General features: G+C 38.2%; 1 protein-coding gene across 3 annotated transcripts in view; it reads left to right on the forward strand.

The window, feature by feature from the left end:
* Positions 1-21,934, forward strand: part of RMDN2 (regulator of microtubule dynamics 2) — a 58,933-nt gene that overhangs the window by 14,925 nt on the left and 22,074 nt on the right. For all 3 annotated transcript variants that reach the window (XM_054196195.1, XM_054196194.1, XM_054196196.1), the window contains exons 6-7: positions 12,645-12,720; positions 14,415-14,492. In XM_054196195.1, coding sequence (XP_054052170.1) covers positions 12,645-12,720; positions 14,415-14,492 — 154 coding nt within the window. The remainder of the gene's footprint in view (positions 1-12,644; positions 12,721-14,414; positions 14,493-21,934) is intronic.

A 21,934-nucleotide genomic window follows, 5' to 3' on the forward strand; every position in this document is an offset into this window, starting at 1 on the left:
TAACTTCTCAATTTTTGTTTTATCATATCAAAGCTTGGCCCTCGGATTAATTCTGTAGACCTTGCCAGGACTAAAAAACTCTTTGCAAATGTAAATATTTTTTTTCAAATCAACATTATCAGGTAAAAGATAATTCTGCTGAGTTCTAGCTGGTAGTTTCTCACCTTACTGTTTTATTAAACAATTTTACTGAACTCCTGATTTCTTTTCTAATACTGTTAGCTTTTCTATTTTGATTTCTATGTTCTTCATTAATACTGTCATTACACATGTAGAGTGAGATTTCACTTTTACATATCTAAACCAAATCCTTTTATCCTAGGCTCCCTTCACAATCTAAAATGAAGCAGTCACTTCAGGAGTGCAGTTCATTTGAGTCCATTTTGTCCATTTGCATTAGGGTGAGAAGAATTTCTCCAGTTGACAATATCTGCATTGCCAATAAAGGGAGCACATGTCAGCTAGCTCAGGTTTAGATACTTGATTAGACACAGATGTTTTCATTTAAGTAGGTGACTCTCTGGCTTGGTCTCTCTCTCTCTCCTAAACTTCAAAGATGGCAATGTTATTGTTCCACGCTGTGTTCCTGTGAGCATTGCCATATTTCTATGATTCTTTTTTTCCTTCTATTTATAACAACTAGTGACAAACACCCGCTTTGTAACAGTGCTACAATTGATGTGCTGCAGGAATCTTGACTAAGCTTCACCATCACAGACATATTCGCATTTCCTTCCTTGTCTTGGAAGTAATGATGATGCCTGCCTGGAAGTGAAGCCTAGGCCCCAGGTGGCTGTAATGTGGCAATTTAAGACAGGAGTCTTTGCTTTTGGCCTTACTCAGCTGCTTGTTAATTCCTATCAGCTGGAAGTTGCCACTGTGGCAGCAAAACTAATAGAAGAGGATCATCTGAGCATCACTCCTCAGTGCATGGTGACTTGAAGCCCATATAGCTTGAACACCTGCTGAAAGAAATTCACAGCCATTTCTGCTGTTTGCCTGACCACGGCCACGGTCACTTCTTCAGGGTAATGCTGGTGTACCCCTCTCAGCTAGAGCTATGTGTATGAACAACCACAAAATCACATGCAAGCACAAGTCCTGCCCCTTCCTCCCCCACTCTCTTCCTCCCCAGCCCATGAGACTCACAAAATCTCCTAGTATAAATACAACTTCACTGGCAGAACATAGGCTGATAAAAGCTTACATGTTGTTCAGGGAGATGTAGGTGGTCTGCTGGACTTCAGATGTGAGATCCTGTACTGGCAGGCACATCTAGCAAGGGAAGAATTATGAGTGCAAGGAGACGTGTTCCAGAGCTTAGCTCAAAATGCCTATTTGAGAGGTTTAAGAGGAAAATCTTATGTTTTGTAAGCTACTGCTTCTTGTAACAGGCAGTGGATTTCTGTATGGTTTACAGTTTTCATGCTTTTTGTACCTGGGTTGCAAATAAATGTGAGGGTTTTATCAGTTGTTGTTGAACTGGTAGCTTTCTAGTGATGTAGATGGACACCACAGATTTCAATAGACTGGTATCATATTTTTCTGAATATTTTATCTGCTTGCCTCTCTTTTCTGATGTCTTTCTGACTTGATGCATAACTTTTAAAGTGTGATGCTCCATGCTGGGTATGCGCCTCTAACTGAGGCTCTGGACACTGGGCAGAATGGACTTCCATACTCCAGAGAGACATTTTTATGTTTTCTTCTAGACTGACAACTGTACATTTCTTTTTACTTCCTTGGTAGAGTACTTTATACACATTTCATTGATTTCATGTTGATTTTAGACCATTTCTCAGGTTTGTTGTGGCCATTTGGGTTTGTAAATGCTTGCATCCCTTCCCAGATTACAATTTTATTTTAAAAGTGTTTTGTTGTTTTGTGGGGATTTTAAATTGTTTACTTCATTAATGAAATTACTGAAAGATAATAGACCCAGCACACAACTTTGTGGAGCACCTATAATGATGCTCAGGTTCACATGAACCTTGTTCTACAACTATCAACAGGTGACTTAATCTAAATGATATTTCCATGGTTAGATTTTGAGGAACATCAGGTAGGACAAATTAAGGCCACATTAAGGTCAGCTATATCCCATTTGTTGCATTCCTCTAACATTCCAAGCTTGTTTATCTTGTTAGAAAATAAAAATATTTTTGTTTGATACTGTTTGTTCATGACAAACTTGCATTAACTTTTTGTATGCTTCTGCCCTTAGAGAATCCTGGAATGCTTTTGGGTTAGGCTGGTTTGTCCATAACCTCTGTCCTCTCCCTCTCCCTTTTCCCTATAGCAGCTGTGTTTGCTTTTTCCCTTACTGCTGGACTTTCCATATTGCCCAGGAGATTTTAGTAGTCAGCTCTATGTCAGATCTGGATTGTTTGAGTCTGGCTGATGCAAATTTTATCCACTTTATCTAAACATATTTTACATGTTAATCTGCATGAACAGGAAATAAGACTTCAGGGAATCTTCCCTGTAGAAACTGTGCTCTCAAAGTTGTATGCAAACAGAATTTTGCCTAAAATCATAAATAGATAGGACTGTGTGTCAACAGAAAACAGTGCAATATAATTAAGGTATGAAGAAATAATATGTGAAAGTAATATGAAATCCATAGTTAAAAGGGATAATAAGAGTGAAAACAAAACTTAAAAGAAAAAATAGAACAAATATTTATACAAAAATACTAGGATCACTAGCAGGTGGTCACTTAAAGAAGAATGGCATACCAGTTCTACCTAAGGTCAGAGATGAAGGGCAGTACCCAAGTCCAGATTGACACCTAAATGTACTTTCTCCACTGTATATTTACATGTGAGCAAGGGACTTGTCCTTCACTTACAGGAAATGAAGAGTTAATGTTTAATAGGCAACATGTGCCATTTCACGTGCCAGGATATTTGCATGGCATGGTAGATATTGCACAGGACCTTTGGGGGTCTGTACCTTTCTGGGCCAGCAGCTGGAAGTGGTTGGAAACCCTAGGGCATCTCCAGTGGTGGTAGGCACCTGTGCCCAGGCAGGGATCCCGTGAATTGAACAGGGTCTGCATTGACTGTAATAGGAGATTAGATACACAGACGAGAAACTCAGCATGAATGCAAGCTCAGTGTGAAAGCAATGCTGTCTCAGACCAAAATCCTTCCTCTTAATCTCACTGCCAACATAAAATTTTCTTAAGCTATGTAAGGTAACTAATCTTAGCCTGCGTAAGATAAACCCACCTGATCATTAGGCAGTTTTCTCCTTTCTCATGAAAAGTTATCTCGTTCTGTGTTAGCTATTGATGAGGAAGCTGGCTTTCTGACCTTGCCTAAGGCAAGTTTTGGTTGATTTCTTACTAATCTGTACTTTCTTATTTCTGAGGGGTTTTGGTATTTCCTATCAGCACAACTAAGGTTTTAACTCACATTTGATATAGCTGGTATCTATATTGTCAACTCATGCGTTATTTGTAATGTTCTGTTAAACTGTTTAATATACTATGGCTTACTAAGTGAGTGAGGATTAAATGATAGGCCTTTTCTTTTTCTGGTCCTGTTCCTTGCTCTCTACTTACAGTTAACCCTTGGTGGGTAGGGGAAATATAAGTAAAGAAGAAATCGAATTCGGCCTTGTTGGTTTCATCTTTTGTCATCTTTTCCTCATTGCTTAATTGTTTGGTACTTTCATTTATGTTTCTTTTCCTTCTGCTGTATTTATAGAACCTCTTCTTATTGCCTTGTATGTCTCCTGTGAGTTGCAATTCAGGGTGTATTTAGCATTTCTTATATATATCTCTTGAATATGCCATCCAGTTCTAAGATCCATCTATCCATCCGTCCATCTATCCATATCCTTAATACCTATCCAATATCCCTAGCTTAGCTGTGTGCTCTTTTTTTTGCTTTTGGGGTCAATTACTTTTGGATTTTTAAGTCAATAGGGAACACCTCACTGGAGCTGGATTAGTCTTTAAAACTATTTCCTGCCTTTCCTCTGCATCACAAAGGTTATTTGCTGCTGTGCTTTTGAATATTGTCGCTTAATAATTCTTCTCTAGAACTTTTTATAACATGGCACTTTTTTATGGTTTAGTTTTCTTCATTAGAAATGTACACCATGTCAAACAGATAGTAGGCCTCTCTGAAAGTTTCTTTTGCAAGCTTATCCCTATTGCTTGAAAGCCGTTTACTACATACATGTGCTTTTGTCACACCCTGACTGACATAACTGTTCCAGTAAAGCCCTAGTGTAGGCCGAATCATACTGGCAATAACATCCCTTTTTTCAGAGCAGTTTTTTTTCTGTTTTGTGGAACTGTTATAAGCTGTCTGGGAAATAGAATGTCTCTTTTGTCTCCACCAGGAGAATTTAGTGAAATGGTCTCGTGAGCAAACTCTTGCTAATGTAGGCCCAGGGTTCAGCTGCGTTGCCTTACTTTTCATATCTACTTCATTTAAGAACAAAAAAAATATGCTATGTATCTTCTTAGTAGGTCACCCATATTGTTTAATAAAACCATATCATAAAATATATCAGCAATAAAACTGGCCAACTTACCGATCAGAATACTAACAAGTAAACAATATTCATCCTCAAATTAAATTTGATAAAATATATGCAGAAAGAACACAGCAAAATATCTTGAAGTAGTCAGTTTGTTTTGCTAATGAACTTCCACAGCTGCAAATAATTTTCATATCTGAATCCAGATTTTTGAAAACATGTGATCATACTTAATACTGTAGTTGCCAGTGAGATCAAAAAACTTTCAATTTTTTTTGAATAGTGACCTCTAAAAAACTAAAGTAAATGGAAATGCTGAAAAGGAAAAACATAGCTGTAACCTTTTATTATTTGTGTGACTACCCTAAAGAGAGGCAGAGTAAATATTCTAAATGACTTGTTGCTTTGTTCAGCTGGTGTCAATTATTCAAGGAAGGAACTCGCATGCAAAAGTTGGCATCAGCTAGTTGCAGATCTTCTTGTCTTTACCAAGCCCCAAACAAAATCCTTTTGTGTGTAAGTGATTCCCAAATGATAGCTGTGAATCCTCACATCTCCTCTTGGACCATGGGGCATCCACGTTTTAATAGGAAGTGCTATGAGAGCTGCTTTGGATGACACTGCTTTAAAACTTTACAATAACAGAAAACGCAAAATGTAGAGGAGTGTTAATAGAGCTTTTATTTAAAGTTAAACAATCACTTCTAAGTTATTTTGCAAAATGAGTGAGTTTTTATGTTTGGAGGTGTTTTGTTGCTCTTTTTTTCTTCAAGCGTTTGGAAGAGGTCTAGAAGGCTTCTCTGCTGTTGCCCAGAACCCTGCACCTCCTTTTTTTGTTGAGGAGGATTTGTTACAGGCTTTGCAAACAACTGAAAGGTTACTAGATGTGGCCAATATTAATGATATTTACTTAGAAAGATCATTCTTTGCATTGAACTTTGGTTTGTTCACCACAAACAAACTTAGTGCTGCTGGTAAGTTTTGGTTACTCTATAGAATTTACCCGCTAATAGGAGTCATATAGCACGTGCCTTACTTAGATTGAAGTTATCAAGTGAAAACCTAGTAATTTTAAGTGAAGACTCCCCCTGAACCACAGCTGCCTCGAGACTTTTCTGTCGGGTATATTGGAGTTACTCAGGAGCACAGAAACAAGTTTCACAACGCCAGGGTTGTCCATGGAAGCTTGTTCCAGAGCTGACAGTGTCTCACTGTGAGGGAACACTATGGAAGAGAATGGATTAGCTTCATTCAGGACATGAGTAATTACCACTTACTTGGTGTTTTGGCTGACCTGTATTAGTAAGCCAGAAAATGAAGAAGGTTATAATCATATAAATTGTATTAGCTGTTGGTAGTTGTAGAGATTTGTTATTCGCTTCCAGGACTAATTCAAAATATGTCATGTTGACCCTTATGTTCACATATAATTTTGTGTTGAGCTTGTGCCTGGGCTAGAACTAATGCTTAGGGATTCTTTGGTGTGCTAGTATGACTTGCACTTCTCAGTGGACTTGCTGCACTTGGTATACAAAAAGCTGAAAGTGATAGCCCCAGGTAGAACATATTTCAGTGAGAAAGTGTAGAGATTGCAAAGATACTGAGAGGGAGGTTTGTACGTAATAGTGGAGTATCTAGCCAGAAGGTGTTTTGCATTACTTGAGAGGTACAAAGTATTCAGAAATGTGGAAAGCTGTGTTTCTACACAAAGAAAGTACTCAGAAATGTACAAACTTTTAACTCTTGCATCTTGTGAGCACTCATAATAGGATAAAGAACTGCTCAGAAGATGGTTCCTAAATCAATTACTATTTTGACCCAATCGGGATTAAGTTTCTCTGGGATTATTTTTTAAGATTAAGTGATATTACAACCCAGCATGATAAAGTCAAGTTCTTAAACCCATACAACTTGGTTATTTTGCAGAAATGTGGGAAGCTGTGCAGAAGCAGGAAAAACATCGTTCTTATGGAAGAACTTTTATGTTAAGTGGCATGTACATGCAAAAGGATTTTACACAAACTTCCCACAAAAAAAGTGAATGGCGTGTACTCTCAGTAGCAGAATTATAATTTGTCACGTTTGTAGGGTGCGATGGCATAACAATATTTCTCTAGTGAAACAAAACTCTTCAAAATTATAGAATATGTTGTAGGATATTAGCATACTACTGGAAACTTCTAAAATTGAATTCATACCATCTTTCTAAGTAAATTTTTTTAACCTTCTGCCCTTAATTATCCCTTCTTTAGACTTAGAAGAGACAGATACCTTACATGCTACAAGCATCTGTTTCTATCATACAGTCTTATTTTTTAGGAGTTGATACCTTGTCCAGAAATACTGCTTTCAGTCAAAACTTGGTATAACGGTTTCAGGTTAGTAGTTATTTGCCCTGTATTTGACTCACAGGATGACTTTAAAAGTTTTATATCAATATTTGTTGTTAATTTTGCTTAATCCTGGTGAATTATCTTTAAGTTACTTATTATTTTGGCAAAAATAATTTAAAATTTCGAATACAGAAAGGCAAATTCCAAAGCCATTTCTGAGAAGCTGTAACTTGTTCTGTAGTAAGTGGATCAGAGGGATGTGTAGCTTCTTGTGTATTTCTGATTAAAGAGCATTTAAATGAGAGAATGGTGGAAAGTCATGCATTAGGGCTGTGTCGTTGCTGGGGTTAGTGATTAGATATGACAAAAATCACTTTCTGTGCCAAAAAAAAAATAATCACAATCTAGTGCGGGGTTGGGTTTGGTGTGGGGTTTTTTTGTTTGTTTGTTTTTTTTTCTACAGGGCAGGTCAGTGGAGTATTTCAGTTCAGAAATGTTGTTGCAATGCCTCAGGGCATTTGTGGTCCCTTCTGCACGTCCTCCATCTGTTGATCTTTCTTCTCGGTGCACATTTCCCTCCCCATTGAAGGGAGGTAGCAGACGGTGGCACCTGCATTACAGTAGCCCTTCGCAAGGGACTGAGCTCAGGTCTGTAGTCCAGCCTGTGAGGAGGAGTATGATGCATCCCCAGGGAAAAGGTTCTTGAAATAGCGGTGCATTGGTGAAACACTGCAGCATCCTCATGCAAGTGCAAAGGAGGTAGGTTTGGAATGCAAAAAGGTCTATTCATTGCAAGCTTTTTGTCAGAACGGTCACAGAGAAAAGAACACTGGCAACCTGGTGATCCCTATTATGTTTCTGTTGAGGAGAGTTATTGTGTTGCTGTCTCTGAAAGCTGTTTCAGTCTGTTTCCACATTTGTGAAGACTATATCCTGGTAATTTCTTCAAGATTGCGTTTGCAGCTATAATGACTGAAAACGTCCGTTATAAAAGTTAAATTTCTGTAACACAAATTTTAACACAGTTGCAGGTCCCACAGCCTCAGAAATGCAGAACATGGCATCCACATGTTTTACTGGTCAGCTTCTGTGAATATGCATTAACATCAGTATTTTTCCTTATTTTAGTATATTGTATGTATTGCAATAATTTATTAAGACAGAATTCTTACATGTCCTTACTTTTGTGCTTTTTTTTTTTTAACTAAAATGTGGGTTTGTTTTCCATGCTTTTGCGAGCTTCACCTACAAAAGTGTGTGCTACATCTGATGTTTCCCTGGAGCTCAGCTTCAGTACTCTGGTGAATTTTTAATATAAAAACTGTATTTCTGCCAATTTCTACAATGTAGTCTAAGTTGTATTCCAAGAAGAAAAAAAACCCCAGAAAACAACCAACCAAACAAAACCAAACAGAACAAAACAAGAACAAAATTCCTACCTAAACACTCCACTTTGCACCTTGGTGCATTTTACTTTGTAGATTTGCCGTCTTTCACGTTCTTAGCTATGGTTTCCATACCCTCACCACCATGAGGAAGGTGATATCAAACTGATACTTTACATTTCCATGGAAATTTAATCAGATGCATTTTTAGAGACATATAATGGTAGGACATATATGTATAGACGTATCGACATATAGACATAATCATGGTAGGAAACGGATACAATTTTAAGCATGCAAAACTGATCTCTGCAAGAGTAATGCAACAGGAGTCATAAACAGTAACATAAGTTGTAAAATCTCCCTACATAGGAATTGATACCTCATTGAAGTCAGATTAAAAAGTGAGCTTGAGGGTCTGGCTGCATTGCAGAGACTGTCAGAATATGTAAGCGCATGAAACTGGGGAGTGAGGGAGTCCGTGGCAAAGAAATAAGATGGGATGCACAGGACTTGGTGCTGTGCAGAGTTGGGGAGACACAAGAACGCATTTAGAACTGGAATGGAAATTAACTTTTTTTTCACCGGGCCTCTTGCGTTACCCACACATTAGTCTGTTCTCATACTACCTTACACATCAAATGTGTCTTGGGTGAAGAGAAGGGAGTGACAGATAGGTGTGACACATATGAATTAAGTTCTTTGGTATTAGTAAATATCACAAACTCTCCTTCTATTCACAAAGTCATACCAATTACAGTTAAGAAAAACTTTCCTGTTAACACTTGACTGCTAAAAGGGAGACCTAGACTGCTAGATGTGAGCTCTGTACCCACACGTTTCCAAAGTCTGCATGAAATAAGAGGGTTTTTGGAGTTGGGATACATGGAAGGACTTACAGAAGGGCAAGAAACAAGATACATGTTATTTCTGGTTTTGGCCCTGTGAAATTTGTCAGGGAAAAGGTAAAACTTGCTGTAGGTGAGTGACCTAATGTGGCTTAATCTTGATTTGAGACTTTAAATCTTTTCTGTAAATCTGTCTCATATGGGACAAGCCAGAGTCTAAGTGTTGGTAGCATCTCTCTGTATTTTTTTTGTATGCAAATTCAAGTTGCTTGCAAACATACTTGATAAAACTGGCTGGATCAACCTGCTGTTCTTCCTTTTGCAGCAGGTAAAGTACGCACCTTACAGTTTTATCTTGTCGGAGTATGTATAGAAATTCTGTGACACCAGAAGGGAAAGCATTAATTCACCTTGATCTGGATCCCGCTACATGAGGACCATGAAAGCACTTGGCATCCATCTCTGACAACTACCGTTTCTTGGGAGTTTGGGTTTCAGTGACATTGTTTGTAGCAAAGGGACGTGGTGCTCACTTGTTACTGAGTTAGTTTGCTTGTGTTTGTGCTTAGAAAAGGAGTATAATTGTGAATGATAAACCTGTATGCTTCTACACTGTTCTCAGTAACTTTTTTTCCACCTGGAAATACGATTTTTTTCACGTTAACAGAAGTACCGTTTCTGTCCCAATGAGGCTAGGATCATTATGTTTATTTAGATGAGCATGTCTGTGGCTGTTTTTTTACATTATCCAGGAGTAGCGTTAGCTCAGCAGTTAGGTCGCTTCTTTGCCGCACTTAGTTGGTACAATTTTCTCTTCTTTTTTTCTCTGTGAAGGTACTGTAAGTGGTATTTTAATCTTAATATTCACAAGGCACAAGGTGGGCAGCGGTTGTGAGAAAAACTGGTGTCACTCGCTCTAACGAAAGATAAGTACGTTCCGCTCATTTCACAGGATATTTGCACAATGTTGTGTGGTATGTTTTGTTTTTTTTTATTTCTTTCCCCTCCATAGTTTTTATTAACAGCTCACAAGGTGACAATGTTAAAAAAAAAAAAAAAAAAAAAAAGGGGGGGGGGGGGAACAACAAAACAAAACAGTGCGAGGCCCAAGTCCCGGCGGCTGCCTGCTGTGCCCGGCTGTCACCGCGAGATGGGGCAGGCGACAAGGCAGAGGGGAGCCCGAGGGCCCGCGGGCAGCCCGGCTTCTCCCGCCCCGCTCCTGCCCCGGGCTGCCGGCTTCGCCCAGAGCTGGGACCCAAAGCTGCAATGATGGTTTCGGGGTTGAACGACAAGAACCAGCTGGGAGCGTTCCTAGTTAGTCCCTTCCACGTTTTCTCTGAGCATTTTCTTCATGTTACCCTTTGCATCCGTGAAAATAAAGCTTGCTGTGTTTTTTAAGGTTTTTGAAAATTCATCAAAACACCTAAAAATTATTTTCAGGGAAAAAACCAACCTTTTTTACCTTTTTTTTTTTTTTTTTTTTAGAAACGAAATTTGTATCTGAAATGCCGTAGAACTCCAAAAATTAAATAGTTGATTTATACCAATTGCCTGCCTAGCCCAATTCTAAAGTATAAAATAGAAAGAAAAAACACCCTGCTAATACATGAAAGACACTGTTATTTTTTCCTTGAAAAAAATAAAATGTATTTAAATTTAGTAGGTTAGCTTATTTTTCTTTTTTTTTTTTTTTTTAAATTTTACTGGGATTTTCCTCCCCAGAGATTTTAGCTGTAAGTAGAAGTTTTTCTTTGAACTGGTTTAAACTAAGGCCCTCTTTCTTGTCACGCACAGACAGGGAAACACTGCAAGATGCTGGATTAGCTTGTTCGCTTTTCATTGTTTTCTTTTGTAGCAGCAATCCGTTTAGCTATGGTATGCTGAGTTTATCTGATTAGCACTTAATGAGTGAAGGGAATAGGGGAAATGTTGCCTGAGTTACTTAAGCCTAATAAAGTTTTCAGTACCTTCCCCCTCTTTCTAAATACATGAACTTTCCTGACCCCCGCCCCTTGCATTTTCCCTCTCTTTGAGCTCGTTCCCATATGAAATGCGTTCCCCCTGCAGCTTTAACTGTCAGAAGTAGTGGTGCCATTAGCCGGATTTTGTTCAGTGCACATTGGTCACAACAAACATCCTGCTCAACAGTGTTTGACAGTCTGTCTGGAGCTCTTACTAAATTCAACTACTGTTTTTATGCTGACTCGCATGCCTTACCTGGGAACACGTACTGACTGAAAATGCATTAACCTGCAGCATGAGTATTTCTAACCTAAAACCATTAGGTATAACTGTAAGCAACGTAGTAATTTACTTAGGTATATTAGCAGTGACAATTTAATGAGCGTTCACTGGAGCTTGAATAATTACATTATATAAAGAAATTCAAGAAAGCTGAGGTTTAGTAATGGCTTAAAAACTGTGTGTGCTGTACAGATTGTGGGTCTGTTACCATAATTAAGTTGATAAGTTTCTTGCATAACTCTTATGTTTTCCTCTGGACTTGGACTTGATTTCCCTCTTTTAGGATTAATTTTTGTTTTAATTTGATATTGCATTGTAAAATGTTTAATACAAAAGTAAAATTTGGAAAAATATAGAGAAACCATCTGTATTAGTTTATGCTGCTTAAATATATCTTTGGTGGTGCTCTTAGTTTCATACAGAAATGCAAAGTTGTCTTAATACCAATGAAAATAGATCCAAGGAAAGTACAACAGACATATGCGCAAAAAATTCCTTATGCATAGTAGGTTCTATAGCTGTTGAAGTAATAAAGAAAAAGCAATAGAAGTTTAGGTGGAGTGTCAATAAGACAATAGTGTTGCTTAGGAAACCTGGACCTGTATCGGTAGGGACCTCTGAAAATATTTTCAGTTATACCTGCTTAACAATACAAATTTTTAATAGATCTCACATTTCTTTTGTCACTGTCAGTGTCCCCAGTTTATGATAATAATAGTAATAATAATCTTAGCAATAGGCAGTTAGTGATAGCAGTAGTGATCCTGTTAGAGCAGAATGTGTGTGTATGTTTTGAAATAACTTTAAAGATATTAAAAGGATGCTAGAAGTGCAGGAGTACACCAGGGTGCTTGAGAAGGGTAGAAAATGGCCCTGAAGGATTTTTAAGGTCTGCACAGCTTCCTGCGGAGCGCACCCCAAGGATTTGCCTTCCCGCGTGAGGTACCGCGGCTGACGGTGTTCACATTCCCAGTGCATTGCAACGCAGAGCACAATGTGTCCAGTTAAACTGCTGTCAATGCTGGAGCCACTCTGGAAATGTCACAATCTGAACTAAATGGTAGAAATTTTGAAGGAGAAATCCCTGTTTTTTCACTTCACTGACAGCCCAAACAGTGTCACTTAAACTTCTTCATGTTTCCATTATTGTTTTGTTTTGGTTTTTTTGTCTGCTCCTGAATATGTACAGCTCATGCCAAACTTCTATCCAGCCACCAAGATGGAAAAAAATCAGGTGTTAATCTGTGAATTAGGTATTGAAATATTTTGTAACTTGATTCAAAGATTTATTTAAATCATGAAAAGTATGTGTGTGTGTTTTTCTTTTCCCCTCTCAGGTTTGCAATTATGTGTGGCTATATGTCTCAGTTTGAAAGTGTACAAAACAAAATCAGGAATGGTTATCTCTTTAAGGTATGTTTTTGTAGGGTTTTGGGTTTTCTTAAGCTATTCCTTTAAATTATTTCCTTATGTAGTGTCAAAGACCAATTTTTCCAGCACAGTAATTCAGCCTCACAGGTCTATTTTGGTGCCAATGTTAATGTGAAAAAGTTAGATTATATGCTTAGAAAATATAAGAATTGAGGTAGGATTCTGGGAACAGCATTAAAATTTTTGGTTTATTTTGTAGTCAAAGGAGGGGAGGAAAAGGGAGTAATAATTCCATTTAGAAAATAAAAACACATGAAATATTAAGTGATGAACTAACACAGTTAGCAATCATCATTCATGCCACCCTGAAGAAGTAATACTTGTTTTAACATTGTCTTTTCAAAGATAATTATGTTTTTTAGATTTACCAGTTTGTGTCACATGTGCTACTCTCCCCCTGCTTGTCCTCAGCATTGCTTAGGCGTTTTCCATCCCTTGCCCTCCGAGCCGGCATCCCCGCTTTCTGGTTGTCAGTGAGAGGCAGCAGACGTGTTCCACTTCGCTTCGTGGGGCATGCCCGGGACGGGTTCCTCTCACATCACGTCCGTGTTAGGGCTTGGAGCGTCGCAGAGCTTTCCTATGAGAGAGCATTAATTACATCTGAGCTGTGCCAAGTGAGCTAAGCCCCGAGCGCTGGGACAAGCTGGGAACGAAGGGAAAATGACAAATAACACAAGTGCTGCAGTTGTTTAAGGATGGAGTTTAAAAGAGCCCACAGTGTTAGCAGTGTTAGCCTTTTCAGCGAGGTTTTCCTCTTCACAAGTAATTACTGAAATCCATGTGAATCGTTTGCAAATGTTAAGGATTTGAGAAAAGAATAGCATGGAAACATAGCTCTGATCTGAATAGTTTGTGGACAAAATGATAGAATAATAAGCTCTTAGATCTGTATAATTCAGATATTTTGGTGACTGGCTTAATTAGAAAACCAAAGATATCTGGCGGGGAAAAAATGAAACCTTAGAAGTGAAATTTATTTTGAGATGCAAATGGTAGTTAGGAGTGAAATAACTTTTTTTTTTTTTCCCAAACTCAGGTTGAGCAATTAGAGCTTTCTTTAGTAAATTAAAGAGAGGAAGAAAAGATAGTCATGACCTGTAATGAAAATGGTTTTGGAAGAAGCACCTCATTAGATACTTTCTGGGTTTTATGGTTTCACTATAAACAGAAACATTTTATTTTCTGAATTTCACGTTATAATAACAATTTGTTGTGTCACGTACCATTTCACTGGGGCAGTCACATTCCAAGGTGGAAGAGACTATGCTTCAGTGATGGGTGCTGGCATGTAAGATCTATCAAAGAGAGTGGTTGCTTTCTCACTGATCTGGTGTGTGACAGTTTCCTAATACTAACTGTAAATAAAATTAATTTAATTGAAGTTGTTGTCTTTTTAAGACAAAAGTTCTTGAAGTCTTTGATTGAACTTAAGAGCTGCTTAGTCGTGTTCTAAATACAGCATGCCTTCTTGCATTGTATGCAAAGTTGCTAAATAATTTTGTTTGTGGTTTCCCTCCATGAGGAAGGGGTTTGTTAGTTAAAATATTTTTAGGTTGTTAGAAAAGAACTGCAGCAGAAGAGAATTTTTGAATTTGTTTACGATTTGCAGCAAACTTAGAATGTAAACACACTTGCCAAGCAGACATCTAAAGTGACGCTGATTTTCTTTCTAATAGGAGCACCTAGACAAAGCAATTGAACTTAAGCCTCAAGATCCTTTTTTATATTACCTAAATGGAAGATGGTGCTATTCAGTAAGTTGGTTTTTTATCTAATATATGAATTGAGTATCTGAAAAATGATAGTGTATTTGAAATTAAGTAGTGGGACTTAAAGTAGGTGTTTATCGAAGCAGATGTTTTGAGCTAAATGAAGTGGTACATTTACATTTCCTGAATTAACTTCCGCATGTGTGATGTTAACTGTTGAACATTCCTGTCATGTACATTAAGTAAGCTGTGCTTGTATCTCCCTCATTGTTGTGTTCAGGTTTCTTACCTGAATGTATGAGTGAAAAGTAACTGGTACTGGAAGGGAGAAGGGGTGACCTGTTGGTGTCAGTTCTTTGTTCTGCCACAAACTTTCTGGATGACCTTGGGCTGACACCTTAGCGTTTTGGTAATTTTATTCTCCATCTGTAACCAAGGTTAAAGGCGCTTAACATGCTATGGGATTATGTCTGTGGTAGCAAGGCTACCATACTGTTTTGGTAAATTCCAGGAGAATGTTACAACAAAGATGCAGGCATAAAGGTCTATAATTCACCAAAAAGTTTTGCAAGAGATACAGTTTGTGTTATGCCAACACAAGAGGTGCTTTTAAATATTGTGTTAATGACATAGTGATAAATACTCAATATGAAAATTAAAATAATTGGTTTACAAGTTTAGCTGTTGATTAAGTTTATTTTATTTTATTTTTAGAAAAATGGTGCTTGTGCTTGTAATATGAGAGTTGTCTTATTCTTAAGCCCTCATCTTTGATGGCTCAGGTGGCTACCCTTATCGCTTCATCTTCAGTGCTGTGTGGAATCTTTCAACAGAAGAAAATGTTCTTGCATAGCCTATGCTATAAAAGATCACTGGGACATTTCTCAGAATAATAACTGCTAATGTGCAGTGAATTCCAGCCCTGCCTTTTTCCTCCAGCTACTACCAATGCTAGTCACTACAAAGTGCCTGCAAACTGGAAAGAAGAAGTCGCTGTGATACGCTGCAGCCTTTGACTTTTGTCTTTATCTGCAATAAGATTTAATGCAAAGCAATCTTTCAGTAGTTTTTTCAGATCACATATGTAACTTTCAAAGAGCTTTCAGCAACTCCTTTTCTCAGTTGATTTGAATAAGGAATGACACCAACTTTTTCAAAGAGCTTTTAATTTTGCTTTTCATCACACTGTATTCTTGAATATCAGCATTAGCTATGCAAAACTGAGTTGTTGAAGATTGTCTTATAGTATGCTTGCTGTCCTGCCTTTGAAGAGCATCTCTCTGACTAGTGATTCCTTAAGCACTTTTACACTGTGCTGTGTCCAGCAGCTCACTGCAGCTTCCTTTTATGTCAAACACTCAGAGATGTTTTTCATGGCTTATTTCTTACTTGAGCTATCGCTTTTGGAAACTTTACACGTAATCTCAGTATACCTCACTTTGTTCCTATTGCACTGTTTTTCTTACTCGTTTCATTTTAGTGACAATCACCACTTTCTGACTGAGTAATACATATGGTGTGTTGCATTATGTCATTACAAACTCACGTTCCACACTTGCAGCATCTATGAAGAACTTCCTTATTGAACATTAAAGCCACAAATTAGCATTAGTATGACCTGATCTGCATTTTATTAAATGAAACAATCCACCTAAACAGATGTAGCCACTGAAATACTTAAGGATTGATTTCTCTTTTTTATTTTTTTTAAATAATTCTTGTCTTCTGTAACTGCCACGACAAAATAATAACGTGAAACACTTAGTTTTTGTAGTACAAATATCCTATGGTAGGCTATTTTCATAGTACAAGTAAATGCAAGTATAGGGTTGAATAACATTTTGTGTTAATTGCTGGGGCTGTCAGCTCTTGAAAACTTTCTGGCACTTGCACACTTTCAGTAGCAGGATGAGGCTATCATTTGGGAACATTAGTTTTGAGCCTGTCCTATGGAAGCAAGATCTTAATCGTAGCCCAGTGAAATTGGTGATATCCTGATTAGTTTTAGCAGACTGTATGACTAGGTTTCTGTGCTGATGCACTAACACAGGTTTTGGCCATAAATGTGATGTAGATAGTCACAGGAGCTTGTGGAAGATGGGGCAAATTACTTGGTCCTATTCTGCAGACTGTGGTGTTTCATGCTCTGCTAATTACCCCAAAAGTGGACTGTTGGCTCTGGCATTGGTTCCAAATACTTCTTCAGGGTAGAGGTTGTGATACGGTGCTCAAAAAACACATTTGTCACTCTTCCTCTGTGCTGCTACCTGTAGATGGAGTGATAACGCCCCTCTTAGACCCTCTGTTTTTTCTGTTTAGTCTAGCTGCGGTTGAGGCTGGGAAGGCTGTGTTATCCAATGTGAGGAAATTAAAGAAGAAAAGGGATGACAGAGGAAAGAAGGTTAGTTTTCACATTTAGCCTAGCTGACTTTGGTGTCAAGTTAGGATTGGCCACAATATTTGTCCATAAGTGTTGCTTCCAGGGGTTTTATTGTCTGGTTTTAGTCACGTAGTCTTTTACTAGTTTAAAAAATCTAACTAGTGTTGATACTTTCTAGACACTAGTAACAGTTTTGGGAAACCTGATGTACTTAAGTCTTCCTAGTATAGTCAAACATTTCCTATTAACTCCCTATTTAATGTTGGGGGATCTTATTACTATCTTCTAGCGCTGTTTTTTGAGCTGACAAACTGGAAAAATAAGAGACTGTAAAAGGGGGTGCTTCGAGTGTTGTAAATCTGGTCTCCAGTTCATTTTCACAAATGGCAAGTCAGTTGAACAGACTTTTAGATAAAAAGTGTAGTGGAGGCAAATGGAGAAGATTTATTGAAGGCTGAAATCTATATCCAGAGACTGCATGCTGTAGTGGTAAAGCTATTTGATTTGTGGAGTTTTGCCAGAACTTGGCTCAAACTGCCATTTCTCACCTTCCTCAGCGTAACACAGTCCTTTGCAAAGAGCAATGGTACGGCAGTGCCAAGTTTCTTATTCAGCAGTTATTCTTGCTGGGCCAGATCTGATGCTGATGCAAAGTGTCACAGCACCTTCCAGCAGGAAGGATGAGCTGGATTTTCACTGCCTTGCAGCAGTGGGGGTTTGTTTCTGATGCAGAGCCAGTGACGATTGTGTGCCACCCTGTTTAAAAATCAATTTTTGCTGTTTCTTATTTCTCTTACCATTATAAAGCCAGTAGAGCTATACAAAAGAGGTAGATTCTGTTCTGATGTGTGTATCATCTCAGCTTTGTTAGAAAATTACTTCTGGTATCACAATCAGTTAGGCAAGATTTTCAATAATCATTTCATAGATGTCATGATGGTCAAAATTTTCCCTGTGAGACCTGCTGTATATACAAGAAGTCATGTATAGCTCTAATGCTTTTTGTTTTGTTTTGTAGAGGTGATGAGGGGAAAAAAAACCCAAACGATTTATTTATGCATTGAGCAAACATAGTTGAACACCATTAGTAACGGATAACTGCAGAACCCTACCAAACGTTATTTTAATATTCCTTTTTCGAGAGCTGATATGAACTTCTACGTAGTGGTAATTTTTTACAGGGTAGCGTTAGTGATAATGTTAGGAAAATATGATTACCATATAATTGTAATGAAGATACTTTAAAATATCTAGTAAGCAAAGTAAACCAGTGTTTAGTATGTAAAAGAGATGTTACTATTCCAAAGAAAAACAGCCGCAGTGAAATAACTTTCATTTCAGATTTCTTTGGTGGTGGATGAAACTTTTTCTCCTCAGCCTTCTGTGACAAAAGCAGGCTTTGTTAAGTAGGTATCTTTTAGGGAAGGTTTAATGTTGTAAATATGTGCTTGGGTTGGTTCATATGATTTAAAATAAGTACAGTGTTCAGAGCCTTTCAAGTTTCAGCTTTGTTTTTGTTAAGGGAAAGTGAAAACTACTTTGCTCAGCAAGGAATATTTATTGGAAGTGAATTGATCTGTGGTGCATGGTGTATAGGAAATAGTTTTCCTTTCTTACAGTTTTGGGCGCATTATCTGATAATCCTTTGTAATCATACAATCATACAATGGTTTGTGTTGGAAGGGATCTTTAAAGGTCATCTCGTCCAACACCCATGCAATGAGCAGGGAATTGTTGTGTTTGTGGGTTGCTTTAGTGTATATAATAGCTTTTAAAATGAATAGCTTTTAAAATGAATAGCTTTTAAAAATATAGCTTTAAAAATATCTAGTTAAGACATATGGCTACTTGCCACTACAGGACTGACACAGAACAGTTAACATATACTTGTGAAACTGGATCAAAGCCTCTGGTAAATACCAGTGGGGTGTTAAAAATTAGATCTCTCGGGATTTTCTTTTTGCAGGTTACATGCCATGTGTTGGATTCATCTCTGGTGTACCCCAATATCTGTTTGGGTTACATTAGGGAACAAATTGACCCAGTTCCTTTGTCTGTGTGCTCTTTAAGTCTGCTTCCTTTACTGGAAAGTGAAAAGCCCAGGGAATTCAAGTTGGATAAATGCCTAAATGCCTGTGCAGAGTGTCCTGGTTCCTCAGCTGGCAAGAAAGAGAATATTTGTGCTGGAAGCCAGTATTTTAAAACTGCTGTCCAGTTACTTAATCTTTTCCAGAAGTCAAAACATTGCAAAAAATTTTTAATACAATTTTACATTAATATATTGTAATAAAAAAGAAAAAGAAACTCTCTGGGGATATTTAAGTAGGTGCCATTAATATTTTACTGAAGGTGGATCAATGGAATGATTTTCCTTTATGGAAGACAATTGTGTGATCTGTCTTCAGTGAGCTATTAGCAAGGAAACATTGGAGGAGGAAATCCCTCAGGGCTGCCAGTCAATCCTGGCTGAATTTTCAATCCAAGTGGGTTAGTTTCCTTGGTACCAACATTCTGGAATTTTAAAAGAGCTGTCAATGGGCAGGGTTTGCATCTCATCAAAAACAAACAGAAGAGAAAAACAAAAACAAAAAACCAAACTCCAGCCAGTGTGTTAGTTCACGTGTGATTTTTGCTTATCCTAGGCTAAGGAAGAGAAAGGGATGTGAGGAAATCCCTTTCCCCAGTATTTCGGGGAGAACCACATTTTCTGCCTTGGTCTTTAGAGGAACAAGAGGCCTGATAGGAGCATGCTGGGTACGAACTTTACAGTCAGCTGCAGTTTAACTCTAGGGTGGCATTCTTCCATCTCTGGTGTTGGTAGAGATTTGGGTAGAATAAATGGATGAGAGCTTGCTGTTTGACAAATCTGTAGGAGAGATTGTTTGAGACGAGCATCTCTGTTTGCTTTGGGATACTGAAGAGTGGCTTCCTCTCTGTGGCAGAGGCCAGGCAGTCATGGTGACCCACTCCCCTCCAGCCCTAGGAAAGTTCAGGAGCTGGCTGATGGTCCCTCAGGCCCTTGGTTTTTGCTCCTGAGCGAATGGAACTAGCTCTGCTCATGTATGGCAGCTGGGGAGTGGTGTTCCTTGAGTGACCTAATACATTAAAAACTGATATTCTGTGTAAACACAGTGTTCCTTGCACTGCGCTTGTGAATTTTCAGGTTGCTGGGGGGACTGACATCAGGGCTTGGGAGACCTAAAAAAACAAAACTTATTTAAGGTTTGGAAATCATCTGTAGGGCAAGGGCAATATTCATTCTTCAATTTTGTTGTTGTTTTTCTGACTTTGTTGTTGTTGTTGCTATTACTTGCTGCAGAGCTGTTTTTCTTATTACTTTCTGCCTTCCTATACCTTTCTTGGAACATGTATTAAGTGAAATCATGGTTCCGCTGAAGCTGATGACAGTTACAGTCTCTTTGTACTTGATTTTTTATGGACCTCCATATATGCTTTGCACTATTTAGAATAATCTTGACTGTAGATGTCAAATTTGCACTACACCAGATCATGCTACCTCAGGATTTCTGTTGCCTGTGCTTGCTCACACACAGAGAATGTTTAATAAAGTAAGTTGGTATAGTAGGAATGATGTTTCCTTTTCACTGAACATGGCATAAGAGTTACTCTAATACAGTTATTTCAAATTAAAGACTGTGCTTGTGCCCGTTTATGGGAAGGGTATAATTTCCTGTTCATCACTATTGCTCCAGCACACAATTTTGTGTCTTGCATAAAAGAGATCTTTTCCATTTGTCCCACCTCAGTCATAGGGGGGGTGCAGACTGGCTGAGGTGAGGCATGGTTAAGCTGTTGTGATGGGATTCACCTCACCTGCCTTTAGCCATCCACAAGGTATAATTGTCTGTGCTCCTTTTTCAGTTGAAGGAAGGAAAGGTGAGAAAGAGAGGAGTGTTTGTCCCAGGCTAACGTAGGTGAAGAGGAATTGCCTAATGGAAATGCCTCCCTCTATTGACTATGCAAGGAACCTGGGCAACTTGCGTAAACCAGGCATTTAAGTTATGGATGGCTAGAGTTAGCCGCAATGAATTCGTCAAGCCAGTTGTATGTAAGTCTGACTGCTCAAAATGCTACAGAACTCTCAGACTATCTGTGTAATAGTCACAAAGTACAATGCTGCATCCAGTGCACATTAAAGAAAACTCACTATTGTGCATAAACACATTTCACTTTTAAACATTGTGGGATTAGTGGGGTTAGTGGGATTTGTAATATAAAAATGGCCAAGTGTGTATATGTTTGTGCTTTTTTAACTTGGAATAGTGCAGAGCAGCACCCAAGCCAGACAAAATAAGGACTAAAACCTCAGTGAATCAGTTCTGATTAAATCTTTCAAGAAAATAAAACAACTGCCAGGAAGAACTTGTGTTTTCAAAAGGTAATTATAACTCCACATGGAAAAACTGCTATTTTGTTTCCTCAGTGTTGCATAACAGCAGGCACCTGTGTGTGGTAATTGTATCCGTGCAGTGTATGTATATCTCCAAGGTGTGTTGTGGTCTTGCGGAGAACAGTGTCAGTGTATACATTCCCTTTATTTTTTTTCCCCTCTCTTCTTCCGCTGTGAGCTACCTCTATCTTGATGTGATGGACCTAGAAATATAGACACACTGACACCTCCCCTTCCAAAAGAATATGGAACACTGCAGCAGTAGACTGGTGTGAAGAAAACAATACTTTTGCAAAAGTCCTTTTAATATCCCTCTTTATATATCTCAGAAACTAGAGAGCAGATAGAGAAATGAAGCGTGTGAAGGAATTATATACATACCTACAATTTGAAGTTTTAACCAGCATGCTGCAGTTTGTGACACAGTATGAAAGCACTGCAGTGTAGAGAGAGAAAACATCTTGTTGCTTAAATGAGTAAGAACTGGGATTCCTGGAGAGCTTTTGTAAAAAAAACCACTTTATTTCTTTACAAGAGTCTTCAAGAGTGGGGTGTGTGTGTGTGAGAGAGAGAGAATGAAAAAAAAAACTTTATTTCCTTACTTTTTTTTTCTCTGGAATATAATTTTTACTGGGTTTAGTGAAAGACTTACTGATGGCATTTAACAAGTAAGGCATTGGATGCTGATGAACAACC

This window comes from Rissa tridactyla, chromosome 3 (genome assembly GCF_028500815.1).
Source record: "Rissa tridactyla isolate bRisTri1 chromosome 3, bRisTri1.patW.cur.20221130, whole genome shotgun sequence".
In the NCBI taxonomy this organism is placed as follows: Eukaryota; Metazoa; Chordata; class Aves; order Charadriiformes; family Laridae; genus Rissa; species Rissa tridactyla.